The sequence below is a fragment of the Pinus tabuliformis genome, chromosome 9 (genome assembly GCF_031772625.1).
Source record: "Pinus tabuliformis cultivar Carrire ecotype Pingquan chromosome 9, CPIR1, whole genome shotgun sequence".
NCBI classification, from domain to species: domain Eukaryota; kingdom Viridiplantae; phylum Streptophyta; class Pinopsida; order Pinales; family Pinaceae; genus Pinus; species Pinus tabuliformis.
In genome coordinates this window covers 1,239,109,793-1,239,127,052 of record NC_142307.1, presented here as the reverse complement: position 1 = coordinate 1,239,127,052, position 17,260 = coordinate 1,239,109,793, and the positions used below count along the sequence as shown (strand labels likewise).

Sequence of the window (17,260 nt, the reverse complement as noted above, 5' to 3'; positions counted from 1 at the left end):
AATTATTTTTGAGCAGGAGTAATTAGTGAAAAGATCAAAAGAGGTCATAAAAGATATAAAGGAAAGTTTGGGTCAGAAACTAGGTGAAGCTACTGCCTTAATAAGAATTATGAATTCAAAGACAAAAGAAGAACTGGAAGAATATGAGATTGCAGGCAGAACTGAGACAATTCTTGTGGTAAGAAGAGTTCTTACAAAAAGGAATTTAATGTTACAGTTAGAGAATAAATGTCATAACTTGGAGTCTAGCATTCAAAAATTCCATAGAAAATTGAATATATTGCATCAAAAGGGGCTTCCAGGTTTAAAGGGAATGTGAGATAAATTAGTTCAACTAAAGGATTATCAACAAAAGTTATATTCCATAGCAAGAGATAAATCAAAATTTTCCATTATAAAGGGTACCATAACAGGGAAAGCATTCTTGGAAGGTTTGAAGTTAGAATTACTTATCAAACATGAAATAAAACATCTATTTGTAATTAAGCCCCCTTTCCAGGAATATACTGAGGTGGATGAAACCTATAGAAAGTTAATCAAATTGTCCACCCCAGATGAAGACAGATGGGATAAATTATGTCAAATTATTGAGTAAATAGATATTCATCTTCAGCAACAAAGCATCATTTTTTAGGCCGAGTCATCACCAGAATCCTTGAAGTCAGTGCCAGATAGCTTCAACTATTTTAGTTTTCCTATATTCTTCCACTATTTTTGTAAACAAATTTTTAGTATATTTTGTATAAACATCTTTAAATCAAGATATTTTTATGAATTGTATAAATACTTCATATATCAAAGTACAAAGTGTTGGAACCTGTGTGAAGAAAGAAAATCTTTGATGTAGAGTTGTACATGTAATGAATTGATCATTTCCATTAATTCAAAAAGTTTGGTCTAGGATTCCCATTTTAGCCAATTGGTGAAGTTCTTTCTGTTGTAAAACTATTATTTTTCCATTTTTCCATATGCACTTTTTGTCTCTATTGTTTAAAGAAGATTAAGGGTTGATTTTTTTAAAATATAGTTTTCTTTGGCTTATAAAAAAACCTATGTTTTCACTCTAATATTAAATATAGAATTCATCTTAGTATTCTCTACGTTTAATTGAATCTAAATCTTTTCATCTCAATCACTCCATAAATGCTGCAAAAATCCAAAAGCTTTCATACCTTGCCCTGTTACATTTGTTATGTTATTTTTGTATTTGATCACCCCAAGACTTATAAGTCCATTTCCCAATGGACTGTCCTTGTAGTTTCATCCAAATATTTGCACAAACCAAACTCAGAACCCAATAACTAGCTTAATATCTTAAATCAACAAATCTAAATCATAATGAGAGACCCCTCTCTAAAGCTAGAAGGGCTAGATCCCAACTTCCAAAGTGGTTTTGTTGTTACCTTCGGGTGTCTCTCCACAGCTTTGGGAAATCTTAGAGTGATAATAGGACCATAGAGAGGAGAAGTCCCATTAATCATATGGTCCAATGTTTAGCTATTAGGTTCGATATTTTAGTTGATATGATTCGTGGAATTTGAGCTTCCTAGATTCTCTTAAAATCATGCATCAAAGAGGCCGTGTTGGAATTATATCTATAACTTTTCATATGGGCAGTTCTAGAGGCCGAAACTTGGACCATAGTGAACATAAATCCTACTAATCATCTGGTTCAATTTTTAGAACTTGGAATGATATAATCTAGGAGATATTCCGTGAGGAATACCCTATATTAGCTTACATGCAAAGTGTTTGAAGAAATGCCTAAATGGTTAAATAATTCCTTGAATTGAAATTGTTTGATGAAATGCCATAATGAAAATGTTGTTTTGTGGATGGAAATAATATTGACGTATGTTGGCATTGTTGTGTGATATTACTATTGTAGTTGATCTATGGTTATTTACATGCCAAGCATCTGAATAAATGTATTAAAGGTGTTTTATTATAATTTTCATACAACTTATTTGATAAAATACCTCAAAAATAGAAATCAAAATTTGTATGATTGACTAGTATATTTTAGTTAGTATGTTACAAGTGGAATTAAAGAAATGTTTCTTATTTAACTTCATACAAAAATTTTGATATTATGTATAAAAGAAAAATACTACTTCATTGGTTGTATACAAAGTATTTGAAGAAAATTTTACATGTAGATTGTTTGAAAAAAAGTATGAGAGGTGAAAATCAAGTTTTTGCAAGTGTGTTTGAGATAAATTTAGTAGAGGTATGTGAAAAATTGTATCAAAGCTTATTTTCAAGCTAGTAAAACAAAAGGAAAAGAAAAAAAATGGTACCCCATAACCTTTGTAAATCATTGAGGGAATTGGGTATGTTACAAAGTGGTATTAGGGTTGATTGTTAAGCTTGTGAAGAAGAAAAAAAATGGATACCCCATATCCTTAATCCAGAATTAAAGTACTAGGTATGTGGTAGCTACAACTCGAGAGGAATGAATGGTTGCAACACCAAGTATGGAAATATAATTTATATTTTAGCTCCTTAGCCTAGTATTAATTATCAAAGCATGAGGAAGTCTATTAGTCCAGGAAGAAGAAGAAACTTATTGGTGCTTTGTCCTTCATTCTATGCATTCATTTATTGTCATGATAAATAAAATGTTGGAGAAGAAAAACGAGGACCTATAGAACAAAATAAAAATATAGAAGCCAAACTAAGGGGAAATAATTCCTCTAAGGGATTACACTTCCTTTCTCAAGTAGTTGGGATTCTTAAAACAAAGGACAAGGAAACACCTATTCCAAAGGAAGAGGTAATAGTTCAGAAGGAGGAATATAGAGAGAAAATCCCTATCCAAGAAGAGGCTATCCAAATAATAGATGATAGACTTTAATTGATAGAATAAGCCACTCAGACAAAGCCTAATTGGATGGAAGATAAGGTTGCTAAAATGGATCTTACATGTGTGAGGGAAAATTCCAAGGATGACAAATGGAAGGAAATGACAGAAGCTTATAACTAAGGGGTGTTTCTCATTAGGGAGGATCCTCAAGTTGTCAAAAACCTCAGGGAGAAGTGGCAAAAGAACTTAAAGGCCCATAAATCCAAATGGTATCACTAGAGGAAGGAGATGAAGGAGGAAGTAGAAAAAACATTCAAGCTCTATAGGTAGGTGGACAAGATAGAGGTTTAAAAGATTTAGCTTAGATTGTTAGTAGAATACGCACTCAACTGTGGGGGACCCTCCCTTTTCTACAACATGAAAATGTAGGAAAAATACCTCATGTTCCTACTGGAATACCCTACATACATCCTTGTTGTAACACAATCAACATGCAAGTGCTACAACTCCCATTATTGAAACATGTCTACAAAGCATGTTCGACAACTCTAGCCGATACAGCATGAATAGTCTATAATGTTTCAACACGTCGTTACAATATGATAGAGCACAGTAATGCAACGCCATTGCTGTAATACAATAGAACACAATGTTGCGACATCATTATTGTAACATACCATTACAAGCCCTATAAAACGTATGTTGCAACACCCTGGAAATTGACCATCGATGAAAACTGCTACAAATCAAGAACAACCAATATGGTGCACCACCAACCACACAATGGTCATCAACAGATTTTATGTTGACCATTTGGCGACCTGATGAAAGAACTGACAAGAGGAGTTGGTTTCCTACCAAGAAAGGTTGGCCTACTAGAATATTGACCTAGCTGCCACCTATGACAATAACTGAATGAGTTAATATATGTCCGGTTTTTCTACTCTTTTGTGAAATTCTTATAACCGAGAAGGAACAACCTAAGAATTCGAAGATTCTCATGGTTGTCCCTCGATATTTTAATCAAATTACATCTACAGTGTTGTGTATAGAAGAATCCTGCTCTACTTGAGCTACAAGACGATGAATTAATTATAATTTGCATTTTTGAATTTCAACTAATACAAAGTTAATGGTTTTGTTCCACTTTTATTATGGTATGTGTGAATGGTGTGCTACTAAATTAGGTGTTCTAATATTTTCATAAATAGTGCCTTAACTAAAGAGGTACAACCCTCTCCTCAGTTATGTGTGAATGATGTGCTACTAAAGTAGGCATTCTGCTACTTTCATAAATAGTGCCCTACCTAAGGAGGTACAACCCTCTCCTTAGTTAGGTACTACTTATAACCATATAGATTAGCTTTTGGTAGACCCATCCAACACCCTTTCCAGTATCTTTTTCCATTGTCAGATCACCCCATTGCCTATTTTCCCCATACCTATGCATTTTTATCAAGGTATAATTATCTTTTATTTATTTTACTTTAAATTTCATTCTTATGTCACTTAGGAAGGAATTTTCCTTTTTATGTTAACCTATGAGAATACATGAGAATCACTTTAATTAGGTTGAGGAAAATACTGTTGAAGCAACAACAAAGGATAGTTGTTGCAACACCCTTTTTTTGTTGCTGCAACCTAATGTTCATTCTTATGTATTTAGGAAGGAATTTTCCTTTATTATGCTAATATGGGGGAATCTATGAGAATCACTTCAAGTGGGTTCTAGTAGATACTCTTGAAGTAATAGTAAATAACAGTTGTTGCAATGCCCTTTTCTATTGTTGCAACACTTTTAGGTTGCAACAACACCTCTATATCACTATAACACCCTAGGTACCTTGTTGTTGCAACATGACTATAATACAAGTACTAAAACTCCTACTCCTGCAACATGACTTAAGAGTAGGTTCCACAACTCCATCCAACGCAACATGGATAGAGTACAATGTTGCAACATGTCACTGCAACATGATAGAGCACAATTATGCAACTCTATACATAAGAATTTATGGATTCACAGCTCCCCATCACCTCCTATCTACGTATTTACATAATAAATTAATATTTATAGATTACCTTTTGGCACACCCATTGAACATCATTTTTAGTACCTTTTCTCATTTTCATATCACCCCTTTACCAATTTTTCTGATACAAATGCATTTTATCCAAGTACAATTATATTCTAATTATGTTACTTTAATGTTCATTCTTATGTATTTAGGAATGAATTTTCTCTTTTATGCTAACCTCTGATAATCCATGAAAATCACTTTAGGTAGGTTCAAGAAAATACTCTTGAACAAATAGTAAAGGATAGGTGTTACAACACCCTTTTTTGTTGTTGTAACCTAATGCTCATTCTTTAGGAAGTAATTTACCTTTTTATGCTAGTATGTGGGAATCCATGAGAATCACTTCTGGTAGGCTTAAGCAAATACTCTCGAAGCAGTAGTAAAAGATAGTTTCTATAACACCCCTTTTGTGTTGTTGAAACACATTTTTGGTTGTAAAAACGCCCCTATATAACTTTGGTGTTCCTTGTATGGTCTCAATGAAACTACTAGAGCTTGCTATGAGAACATGGACAATTTTCTACTAGTTTCTCAGTTCAACGCTTATCATTCTGATCCTACTATTTATACTCATAGACAAGGATCAAATTTAATGATTCTAGTTTTGTATACAGATGATTTCATCCTCACAATGAGTTATTCATCTATGATTCAAAATGTTAAGGAAGTATTGATGGGACAATTTGCTGTGATGGATCTTATTCTACTATATTAGTTTTTTTGGCTTGTAGATTCACCAATCTTAAGAAGGTACCACCATATTCTAGCAAAAATATTCCCTTGATTTAATTCAATGCTTTAGCATGGCTAATCTTAAGCTTGCACTTACTCATTTCAATCGAGTGTTACTCTTACCACCAGTTGCACCTCACAACAAGTGAATCCTACATTGTATTGCCAACTAGTTGTCAGACTACTCTATTTGAAACACACCCAAGCTCACATTGCTTATGCAATAGAGCTAGTTTCTAGATTCTCTTAAGATCCTCACCAGAGTCACTGGAATGCAACAAAGCATATTCTGAGATATATTCAGGGAAATTTCAATTTTGGCATTCAGTATACCATTGGTTCTGTTAAGCTTGTGGATCTCGTATATTTTTATTGGGTTGGATCAATGGATGAGCGAAAGTCCACCTTAAGCAATAGCGAACAATTGCATTATCTACAATAGAAGCTAAGTATAAAGTTTTAGTTCTCACAACTCAAATAGTTCTTTAGTTGCAATAGTTATTTGTTGAGTTTGGATTTCAGCTAGATCAGACACTTTTCTTTGGTGTGCTAATCATAGTGCAATACATATTTCTAAAAATCTTGTGGAACACCAAAGAACCAAACACATTGAGATCCATATGCACTTCATTCATAAACTTATTTAAGATAGTATTCTTAGCTTGAAGTATGTACCTATTGAAGAATAAGTATTAGATATTTTCACAAATTCCTTGGCATCGCCAAGATTTCTTTAGCTATGGCAAATGCTTGGAGTGAAGGAAGTTGTCCATGGGGGTTCATCTTGAGTCCTCCTTCCTTCGCATCCAATTTTTACTCTTTCTTTCTTTGCCCTCTTATGTGCTCTATTTTCAAAAGAGGGGGGGTGGGGGCGGGGGTCGGGGATTTTTTTTCATATGGGTTTCTCTTTTTATCTAGTTATAAGAGGTTGTACATGGGTACCTACAAACCTTGTTGCCATAACCCATTTTTTTCTCCTTCCTAAGTTTCACTTATGAGTAGTGTTAGAGTTCTAATAAAGAAACCTTAAAACTTGTAAGCTTATGTATGATCCTTATTTGTTGTGTTGTACGTCTTACCTTCTAACCATTTCAAGAAATTTTCATTACTTCCATAAATGAAATTGATATGCAACATATTGTGTTGAAGCAAGGAAGTATTTTCCAATATTCTTTAAATTATTTGATCTCTTTATGAAAAATTTTAGATCTTGCACTGATTTATGGATGTAATGTTAAATATTACAATTCGGTACTCATCCAAATTTCCAATCAAGAAAATCCACCCAAAAAAATCATAAAGATATTCCCTTTAATAAGATGTTTTTAGTTTTATTTAATAAATATACTACACATACATATAATCTGTATAGTCGTTATAGAATTATATTCTGCATATCACACCTATGCCAATATTTTACAAACCCCAGATTTATAATTTGCATATCACACATATGCTCATATTCTACCAACCCCATTTTCTGGATAGCTTAAACTGCTATACATCATAACCCATAGATTATTACACTTTTCATCAACAACACTAAATTTACTTTGCAAAATCTCTTTGTATAAAAAATCAACTGGCATTAGCATTAACATTCAATATTTACAGGCAACAGCATGTCATCTCCTGGAAGAGTCTCTGAAAAGTATATTGACCACAAGAAATTAACAATTCTATTGGGAATATGCGCTGCCTCCCTGTATTGATCCTTGAACAGTATCCCAGACAAAACTTTGAGTTGGCGTATTCCCTGTATTGATCCTTGAACAGTATCCCAGACAAAACTTTGAGTTGGCGTATTAATACAAGAACCGAATCGAACCGCCGAATATTCGAATTTTCGGTCAATTCGACCGAATTACAGAACTTCGAATTGGCGTTGGCGTATTAATCCAATAATCGATTCGAACCGGCGAATAATCCTACTTTTCTCCATGGAATTACTTAATAATAATCGTGTACCTATGGATGACAGTGCAATTACAGGAACTTCCGACTCAGTTTTGCGGTTGCCTTTGGATCCAGGGATCTAGACGATTTGGAATGGGTGCTTGACTTTGATTTTGACAAACTTGACTCCGTTTTCTTGATCAGATTGCGAGATTTTCTTTCCTCAGATTCGCACATACTCGATAGAGATATTCCTGCCAAAACCATGCCTCAAATCCATTAGGAAAATTCTTAAAATGAATTGTTGAGATCAAAAGAAAGGGGATCTGAGGGACGCACCTTCTCCTGCAGCGAGATTGACATATAGATTGACGATGTTGGGGCAATTGCCGCGGCACTTGGAAGAACAAAACTTGGTACTAAATTCCGGTTCGTGTAGAGAATCGGTGGAAATTCCCACAGCCATCCGTTCCAAGCCGCACGCACTTATGCACTCCTCGCTTTCGATCCATCCCACCATTTTCTCCACCATCACAACCGATGACTAATGATGCATAACCAATTATTGTTAGTCTTTCTCAACATTATATTAACAGTGCTAGTTGAGTGCTATGAGGTTTTTATAACTGAAGACGTTAATAATTAAAAGATACCTGGCATTGATATTGCAAGGTTCCGTCATTCATTACATCCTTCTCGAGCACACATCTATTACCAGACGATGAGACAGAGAAGGCGCAGAGTTCCACGGGAAGCTCCTCGCACTTGACAATGGCGCCTGAACACATACAGCACATCACCCCAACATATTAACTACTTTGTGATTAATCCAATGACTATTTCAAACAGCGAGTAAATGGTATAACAAAGAGTAACGGATCAAGAACAAGACATAAATAGATGAAATTAGAACGCACTCTGTACTCCATGCACGGTAATCGCCATTAATATGATGAGGAGGGCAATTATACAGGAGGATGAGCGTGCAGCATGAATGGGGTTGGTGGCAGCCATCTCTACTCAGAAACAATACACTGGTTCTGAACTTTGTTGAGAGAAACCAACCCAATCAGCTGAGCTCTTTAACGTCAGCGAGGTTGTAGGTGTGGTTGAGAATGAGAGTGAAGCTGTGTATTTATTATACCGTGAGGCCATTGCACACCCCTGTGCCCCCACAAGGAAGGACTGAAGGCGTGAGGCCATTGCACACCCCTGTGCCCCCACAAGGAAGGACCGAAGGTGCGTTCAAAGTTGGCAACGAGGAAAGAGTATTTGTGACGTATGGAATATGGATACCCTTTTCCTCCACAAATCACGGCTCATTTTATATAATTGGGTGTGGTTCTTATGTCTGCGACAGCCTCAACGACTTTATGCGCCTACAAGTTTGGAGTTCCCATTTCTCATCAACGAGTCCCCTTCCTTACTCTTAAAGTCAAAATGAGTGATAATATATTCCGTCACCATTTTCCTTCTACTGTTAAAGTCAAAATTGGTGACAATATATTAATTGGTGTGGTCAAATTGGAAGAAGACCAACTATCCATGGAGAGTCGGTAGTGAGGTTGATGGCACATCACATAAATACTAATGTGAGAGATTAAAGTCACGTGTTAATAACAAGAAATATCTAGTTGCACGTTTCTTTTGCACCCATCATTCTGGAATGCACTCATGGTATGCTACGATAAGACAATATCATTTTCAAAATATATAATAGAATATGAAATACTATAAAGTAGAGAAGAGAAGTTCAAGGCATAAATAACAAAAGGGTCCGGGTACTAAGTTGATTGCATCACAAAGAAGCATTATGCATATGGTAGCATTGCGTAACCTAGTAGGAAGCTTTATGCATTTGAGTGGATGCCGTAACTTAGAAGGAGAGCAAATGTGTTCAAAATATCTCAATTAAGGGTTAAATATAGTAAATTATGTGTAGTAATTATTTTTTTATTAATATTAACGATTCGTATAATTACTTTTGATTAATATTATTTATTTTTATTATATTATTTTTATTTGTAAATAAAACTATATTATAATATAAGATGATATTTTAAAATTTAATATCGGTAAATATTTATTTTAATTATAGATTTATTAAGTGTGATGAATATTAAAAAGAGTGAGTGGTAGAGAATTTTATGTTTATAGGAGTATTGGGTTAGGCTTTATGTATACGCAGTTATGTTATATATCAGGCAACTCAAAATTATATTATGGTATATTAAAAACAAGGATCAATGTTATAGAGTCATTCTCAATTCATTTGTTCTTAATATTGATATAATTTCATATATATATATATATATGATTTATAAATTGTCGTGGATGTTCTACTAGAGAGCTTGTCAAAATAAATTTGATATAATTATATTTAAATTCTAAAATCTATTCAATGAGGGTTATTTTCTTTAGATTTATGGATTTATTAAGTTATTGTTTTCATGCATGCAATATGTAAAATGCAGAAAATAAAGAACAAAGAAAAATAAAATCACTCATAATCATAATAACAGAAGATACGATCAGGTAAACCCTTGTGAGAGAAAATCCAACTGAAATGTGATGTTGCTCTACTCTCCTTTTCCCTAAACAGAAATGGATGCAAGTATCAATGAGTGAGATATGTGGCCCATAGGTTGCTATAGTGCACAAAACCTCTATGTTTGCTCTCTTTCTATGCACTCTCAACTAGTCTGCCCATCTATGGAACAAAATGCACTCAAATAGGCCCGATTATCACCCTACCCAATAGCCTATTAGTGATTAATTTTGACTCTTTCAACCCTTATCTAGAGTTACAATATTTACTCTTATATAGTCTTCTTCATTATGATCACATTACTACCCCCTTTTCCATGAATAATGGGGGCCGACATGCATCCCCTCAAATTAGGGTAGTAAAAACATGAAGTTCAACTTTTGGGTGGCATAAATTTTGCATGTGGACTCTGATTGAGGCAATTATTGCATCGTCAAAAAGGTACTTGTGTGTAGAATAGAGCTAGGGGGTGTTGTGCTTAAGTGGTAAAATTTTATCACCAATCAAATGTCGTTAATTCCTCATGCTACTTCTAAAATATCTCTCACTCCAATTCGGCAAAATGGGACAAATCAATAAAATAGTATTGTGAGCTGATTCCCCCACCTTTTCCACTTTGAAAGCACTGAAATGGATGAAAAATAATATAGTGGTCTATTCTAGATCATAATTCCCCATTTTGGGAGGATTTTGGTCCTCAAAATATTCTATTGAATGAGGTGAGAAATTTTTTCCTATACCTTCTCCCTAAAGTATTATTTAACCTTGCTTGGAAGCTATCGTTTCAACCCAAATTTCTTAAGGTCATGATACCCTTGTCTTGTTGTTGTGGACCTCTTCTACAAAACTGTATCCTTTGGTAACTCTTCTTGAGCATATGGTGCCAAATACTTTATGGAAGGGAGGATTTATTCCTCTTCTTGATCCAACTTGGAAGTCTCATAAAGCTTCCAATTTTTGCATTCACCATTGAGTAAATGCACAAGTATGGGGGTATTGATTTTATATGCATTATCTCCCACCTTTCTCAATATCCCAAAGGGACCTCATCGTAGAGTCTTCATATTCCTTCCAAGATTCTATAACTTCTTGTTGTTAAACTGTAACCATACTTTATCTCCCACCTTGAATGAATTCTCTGTTTTGTGTTGATCATGACTGACCTTGTATTTTAACTACAACTTCTATAACGTCTTATGTACTACTAAATAGATCTGCCTAATCTTCTCAAAAACAATATTGCCCAAGGAATCACCTACAAGATCCTCCCTTGCTCTTCCTTGTTAGCAACATACAACATCCAAAAGTGAAGGTGGAAAATATCCAAAAAATTTACAAATGGGTACATACAAATAGAAGTGTGGACTACTCTATTATAAGATTTTTGTATATATACCATAATTTCATTCAAATCCTTTGAATGCTTTTGATTGTAACCCCTCAGAAGTTGAACCAAATTCATGTTGACTACTTATGTTTGCCCCTCTGTCCGTGGATGGAATGTGATAGACCTCTTTAAATTAATGTTTATATTCTCCCACAATGTAGTCTAGAATGCACTAAGATTTTTTTTTTCATCTGAAACAATGCTCATTTATATCCCAACGTGCATCTAGACTTGCCCAAAGAACAAGTCTATAATTTCTTTACCACTAATGATTTTTTTTACAGAGAATTAGAACACACATCTTGTTGAACCTCTTAACTACCATGAGAAAGTATTCATGTCCCTTCCTAATTATTGGTAAACCTCCTGAAATTTCCATGGAAATTCTTTCCCAAGGTTGAGTGGGTATAGGCAAGGGATTATAGAGACCTTGTTTCATGTTACTAGGCTTTCTATTACAACAAACCGTGCATTTTGTTGTGAACCTAGCTACCTCTCTAGCACCCTCCTCCCATATATACCCAAGTAACTGGCCAACTGGGGTAAACATGTGACTAGAGGCCACTATGATAAGATTCAACCTCCTAGGTATCCTTAAGGAAGTGGAATCAATGGAAACCCATCAAAAATACCTTCCACATGAATAACAACACTCCAGCAACCGTCCCAACCACACAGGTATCATGCCCTTTGGTCCCACTGAGTTTTTAAGCTATTAAACCTCTGGACACTCCCATGTAATGGGCGTCCCACAAGCCTGCATGCCTACGTCCAGGGATTACTTCCAGCAAACCTATGCCAAAGTTCGTTGGATTTAAGGCACTTTTAAAGCCCAGAATTCCAGCCATTTCCTGGAACTTGTTGTATCTTCCAGAATCCATTAAACACATGATGAAAAGACTAATAAACTGAAAATTAACTCTAGGACTATGCTTGAGCATCCCCAACCAGGACTGACATTCTATCAAACAATTGGATTCAATGCAATCTATAGGTATAGTATACAAGCCAGAGCATGAATGACTGAGAAATATTATGAGACATGACAAGAAATATCACCACCTTTTCCCTTCAAATTTTATGACATCAATTAGGTCTTCCATCCATCATTTTAACAATTAAAAGTAAAAACATGAAATAACCATGACGTGAACTAGTCAATTAACCATGCTTATAACCAACATAAAACCATGGAAATAATAGTGAGATAACAACCATTAAATGAATATATAAGCAAGTACAGAATAAAGAGAGCTTAACTTTTATTAAACATAGGTAAGTCCGACCAAGTTTGAGCCTCTTACATACCAACTGACTGTAGACATGGATGAACCAAAGATTTCCTTTAGCCAATCAACCCCGTGCCATATTCCAAGAATGAATGTGGGATCTCATGGATAAACCAATCCAAAAACAACCAAGGGAATCCAAAGGTTAAACGACCTCCAACCTCACCAATCCGTGATCACATCAAAAAACTAAACTGAACTTTGAATGCCTTATGGAATCCATCACTATCCTTAAGGAATTTTCTATCTCCTTGTCTCTTAGGCTTTATTGCAATTCAATCCCATATCACTTGGCCCTAAACCAAGACACCTCCCTCAAGCTTTACCATGTATCCCGTGAAAATCGGTCAAGGGATTCCTAGGCCTTTGTGAATGAACCTTGAGAGCACCTCTACCCCAGATTCTGAAATCCATCTAGCAAATCCAAAGCTCAAAACTGAGATCAACATCCCAACACACCGTGACATCCGGAAAAAAGCAAGCCTAGGATGAAAACCACTATCACAACCGAACAAAACCATGCCACTAACAACAAGAGAACCATACACCAACATGTAAAGCCATGCATGTTTAAAAAACTAGGAAATCACACATGGAATATGTTACTTGCAAGTATTTCTGCTGAAGCTGCTTGATCCTGCTCTTCCTTACTTGAGCCTTGCTTTCCTTCCTTGCTCCAAAGATAGAGAGCTCCAAGAAAATTCTAAGTGTCCAAGAGAGAGAGAGAGAGAGAGAGAGAGAGAGAAATGAGAGAGATCCAAAACTAAACTAACCAAGATTACACTCATGAAACCTTGCCCACTAATCCTCAAAAGCCTTTTTATCAATTAGGCCTCTTTTTTCTTCAATTTCCATTATTTTCCTTCATTTTCCTCCTAACATGCAACACGTCACCTTTCACCTCATTTTTCTCCCATTTTCTTTTATTTTCATAAATAAATCTGCCAAAATACATTTTTCCTTTTTAATGTCTTTGCCCTTTCCAATTTCCTTTAGCCATAAACACATTCAGTGATGTCCACTAGGATATGTTTGACTAACATGCAGCTTGGAATTCATGTCCCTTATCGTGGTCTTATTTTTTGTAGGTTTTAACCCCATACAGATATTACCTGCATACGAATTCCAAAAAACACAGAAAATAAACAATGTGAGAGCATAACACATAAAACACATATACACAGATATTTTCCCTTGGATCCCAAAACCGAGACTACTAGCTTGATTTTTCGTTATATTCCTTTCAAAGTTACAATACATATTTATACATGCTGAAGCATCCAATACCATGGACCGAAAACCATTGCTTCCAAAACCATGGACCAAAAACCATAGGTAGGTTTGCCCAATATAATATAGGGTTCAATTTTTTTTTCCTGGGTCGCTGACTTGCACCCTGTAGAGGGGGGCTACCCGGCCCCCTCAAATCCCCCGGACAGGGGAGGTTGCCGCCCCCCCTATGACCCCCTTACTGCGCAATCGGTGCAACAAAGGGGGGCCTCCGCCCATCCCCCCCCGTTCTAACCCCCAAGTTCACTACGTAGGTTAGTCATGGAAAGAATATAACACAACCCACCATTCTCCCACTTGTTGTTTTCTTTCCACAGGGGGCCACAACAGAGCTTAATCATTTTTCCACCCCTGAAACACCCATTGTTTCTCCATACCATGAGAACTTCTCAGAGCTCACAGATTTTGTCAATGCATCTACAGTATTCTTCAAGGTGTCCACCTTGGCCAGCAACACCTTTTTGTCTTCTATCATATCCCTCACAAAGTGATACTGAACATCAATGTGCTTTTTATTTGAATGATAAGCAGGGTTCTTTGCTAAGAAAATTGCACTTTGGCTATTACAATCTATCCTTATAGCTCCCTTTACTAACCCCATACTTGAACACAATCTCTGCAACCAAACTACTTCCTTGCTTGCATGAGTGGCTAGAATGTATTCTGCCTATGTAGTTGATAGTGCCACTACAGATTGTTTCTTACTCATCCAACTGACTGCACCTCCAAATAGGTTAAACACATACCCACTTGTAGATCTTCTCTGATTCAGATCTCGAGCCTAGTCTGCATCAACAAAGCCTCGAATATCCAATACCCTGTCCAATCCTGGTCTTCCTTGGTAGCAAAAACCATAATCACTAGTGCCACGCAAATACCTGAAAACCCGTTTCACTATTGTCGAGTGCTCCTTCCCTAGTTTTGACATAAACCTGCTCAATACTCCCACTACATGTGCAATGACTGGTCTAGTACAAACCACTGCATACATCAGGCTACTGACTGCACTTACATATGGAACACGAGACATATCCTCTTCCTCTTTCTATGTCTTGGGACACTGTTAAGTAGATAACTTTACACCTACAGGAATATGAACCTTCACCGGTTTACTATCCTACATATTAAACCTATGTAGTATTGTCTCGACATACTTCCTCTAGTTTAACCAGAGCTTCCTCTTTGCCCGTTCTCTTTTAATTTCCATGCCCAGAATATAGTTTATAGCACCAAGATCTTTCATGTCAAATTTGGAGGACAATTGGGCCTTCAAATCCTGGATAATTTCTTTGTCATTTCCAACCAGCAACATATCATCCATATACAAGACCAGATAAATAACATGGTCAACAATTAATTTAAAATACACACAGTGATATGCTTTGCTTCCCATGAAGCCAAGTCCCCGTATAAATGTATCAAATTTTTGATACCACATCCTTGGTGACTGTTTTAACCCATACAGAGACTTCTTTAACTTGCATACCAGTTCTTTCTTACCCTTCACCACAAATCCTTTAGGTTGCTTCATGTAGATCTCCTCTTCCAGATCCCCGTGAAGAAATGTTGTCTTCACATCCATCTGTTCTACCTCAAAATAAAAAGCAGCAACAACAGGTAAAAGTAATATAATAGAAGTTACCTTGGCAACAAGAGAAAAGATATCACCAAAATCAATTCCTGGCACCTAGGAATAACATTTTGCTACCAACCAAGCTTTGTATTTCTCTACCTTTCCTTTTGCATTTGTCTTCTTCTTGAACACCCATTTTCTACCTATGGGTTTCCTTCCAGCCGGCAACTCCACCAGATCCTAAGCCTCATTTTTGTGCAAACATGCCATTTCGTCAACCATGGCGTCTTTCCAGAGTTTTCCATCCTCTGAATCTACTACTTCCTTCACAGTTCTGGGATCATCATCAGTAATAGATAAAGCAAAATTTGAGCAGAAAGCAGATGGACTATACCTTTCTAGCTGCCTTCTTTCTTGAACAGATCTTCTTACACCCAGAGTTTGTGGCTCTTCATCTTCTGATTCCTCCTCTGCTATAGAGTCTGATTCTTCCTCCTTTAGCTCAAACTCTATCTTCTTAGGTTCCTTTGGTTGGAATTCATGTTTAATAATACCTTTTACCTCTCTGAACACCACATCTCGGCTGTACACAACCTTCCGTGCGACTGGGTTCCAAAGCTTATAACCCTTTAAACCATCCTTATACCCAATAAAGATGCACTTTTCAGATTTACTATCCAACTTGGTCCGTTTCTCCTTTGGAACATGTGCATATGCATCACATCCAAATACCATTAGATGTGAAAGAGAGGGTTTCTTACCAGTCCATATCTCTTATGGAGTCTTATCCTCCAATGCTGATGAAGGTGACCTGCTGACTAGGTAACATGCAGTATCCCCCACCTCTACCTAGAATTCCTGTCCTAACCCGACACCATTGAGCATGCTTCTTGCCCTTTCCATCAACGTATTATTAATTCTTTCTGCAACTCCATTTTGCTGAGGTGTATATGGAGTAGTCTTCTGTTGTGCTACACCACACTTCTTGGAGAATTCTTCAAATTCCTTACCACAAAACTCTCCACCATTATCTGTCCTTAGGACCTCTATGTTCTTCTTTGTCTGGTTTTCCACCAGAGCCTTGAATTCTTTAAACCTATCAAATACTTCAGATTTCTTCTTAAGGAAATATATCCATGTATTCCTTGAGAAGTCATTTATAAATGATACATAGTACATAGACTTACCCAGTGATGGACCTTCATAGGTCCAAACATGTCACTGTGCTCAAGCTCTAATATCTGTTTTGCCCTCTTACCACCAGAGGGGAAACTCACCCGATTCTGCTTCCCATATACAGAATTTTCACAGAAATTAAAATCCAGAGAGCTATTACTCATACCTCGTACCATACCTTTACCATGAAGTATTCGAAGGCCCTTCTCTCCAATATGTCCAAGTGTTTAATGCCACAACATGGTCTTCTTTCCAGAGACCACTAGATTTTCTACTCCACTTTCAAGAACTACAGAACTGTTGCACCCACCAATAACAGTGCTACCTTACAGCTTGTACAGAGTTCCAATTCGAACTCTTGGCATCAATACCAGTGCTCCCTGAACCATTTTGCTGGTATCCTTCTCGAAAACTATATTTACACCTGCATCATCCAACTTGCTTATAGAAATTAGATTCTGGATAATGCAAGAATATGCAGA

At 36.2% G+C, this 17,260-nt stretch overlaps 1 protein-coding gene across 1 annotated transcript; it reads right to left on the bottom strand.

The window, feature by feature from the left end:
* Positions 1-7,190: 7,190 nt before the first annotated feature.
* On the bottom strand, positions 7,191-8,631 carry LOC149153046 (uncharacterized). Its single transcript, XM_089443523.1, has 4 exons — positions 8,433-8,631; positions 8,169-8,293; positions 7,855-8,059; positions 7,191-7,769 (listed from the first exon to the last, which is right to left on the bottom strand). The coding sequence occupies exons 1-4, from the start codon at positions 8,527-8,529 to the stop codon at positions 7,606-7,608; spliced, it is 591 nt and encodes a 196-aa protein (XP_089299649.1). The 5' UTR covers positions 8,530-8,631; the 3' UTR covers positions 7,191-7,605.
* Positions 8,632-17,260: the final 8,629 nt, after the last annotated feature.

Excerpts from the sequence above, each read along its gene's own strand:
- LOC149153046 (XM_089443523.1), bottom strand. The coding sequence starts at position 8,529 with ATGGCTGCCACCAACCCCATTCATGCTGCACGCTCATCCTCCTGTATA. Across the intron at positions 8,294-8,432 it reads TACCGTGCATGGAGTACAGA|GCGCCATTGTCAAGTGCGAG; the intron begins GTGCGTTCTAAT and ends GTATGTGTTCAG. Across the intron at positions 8,060-8,168 it reads CCTTGCAATATCAATGCCAG|TCATCGGTTGTGATGGTGGA; the intron begins GTATCTTTTAAT and ends ATGCATCATTAG.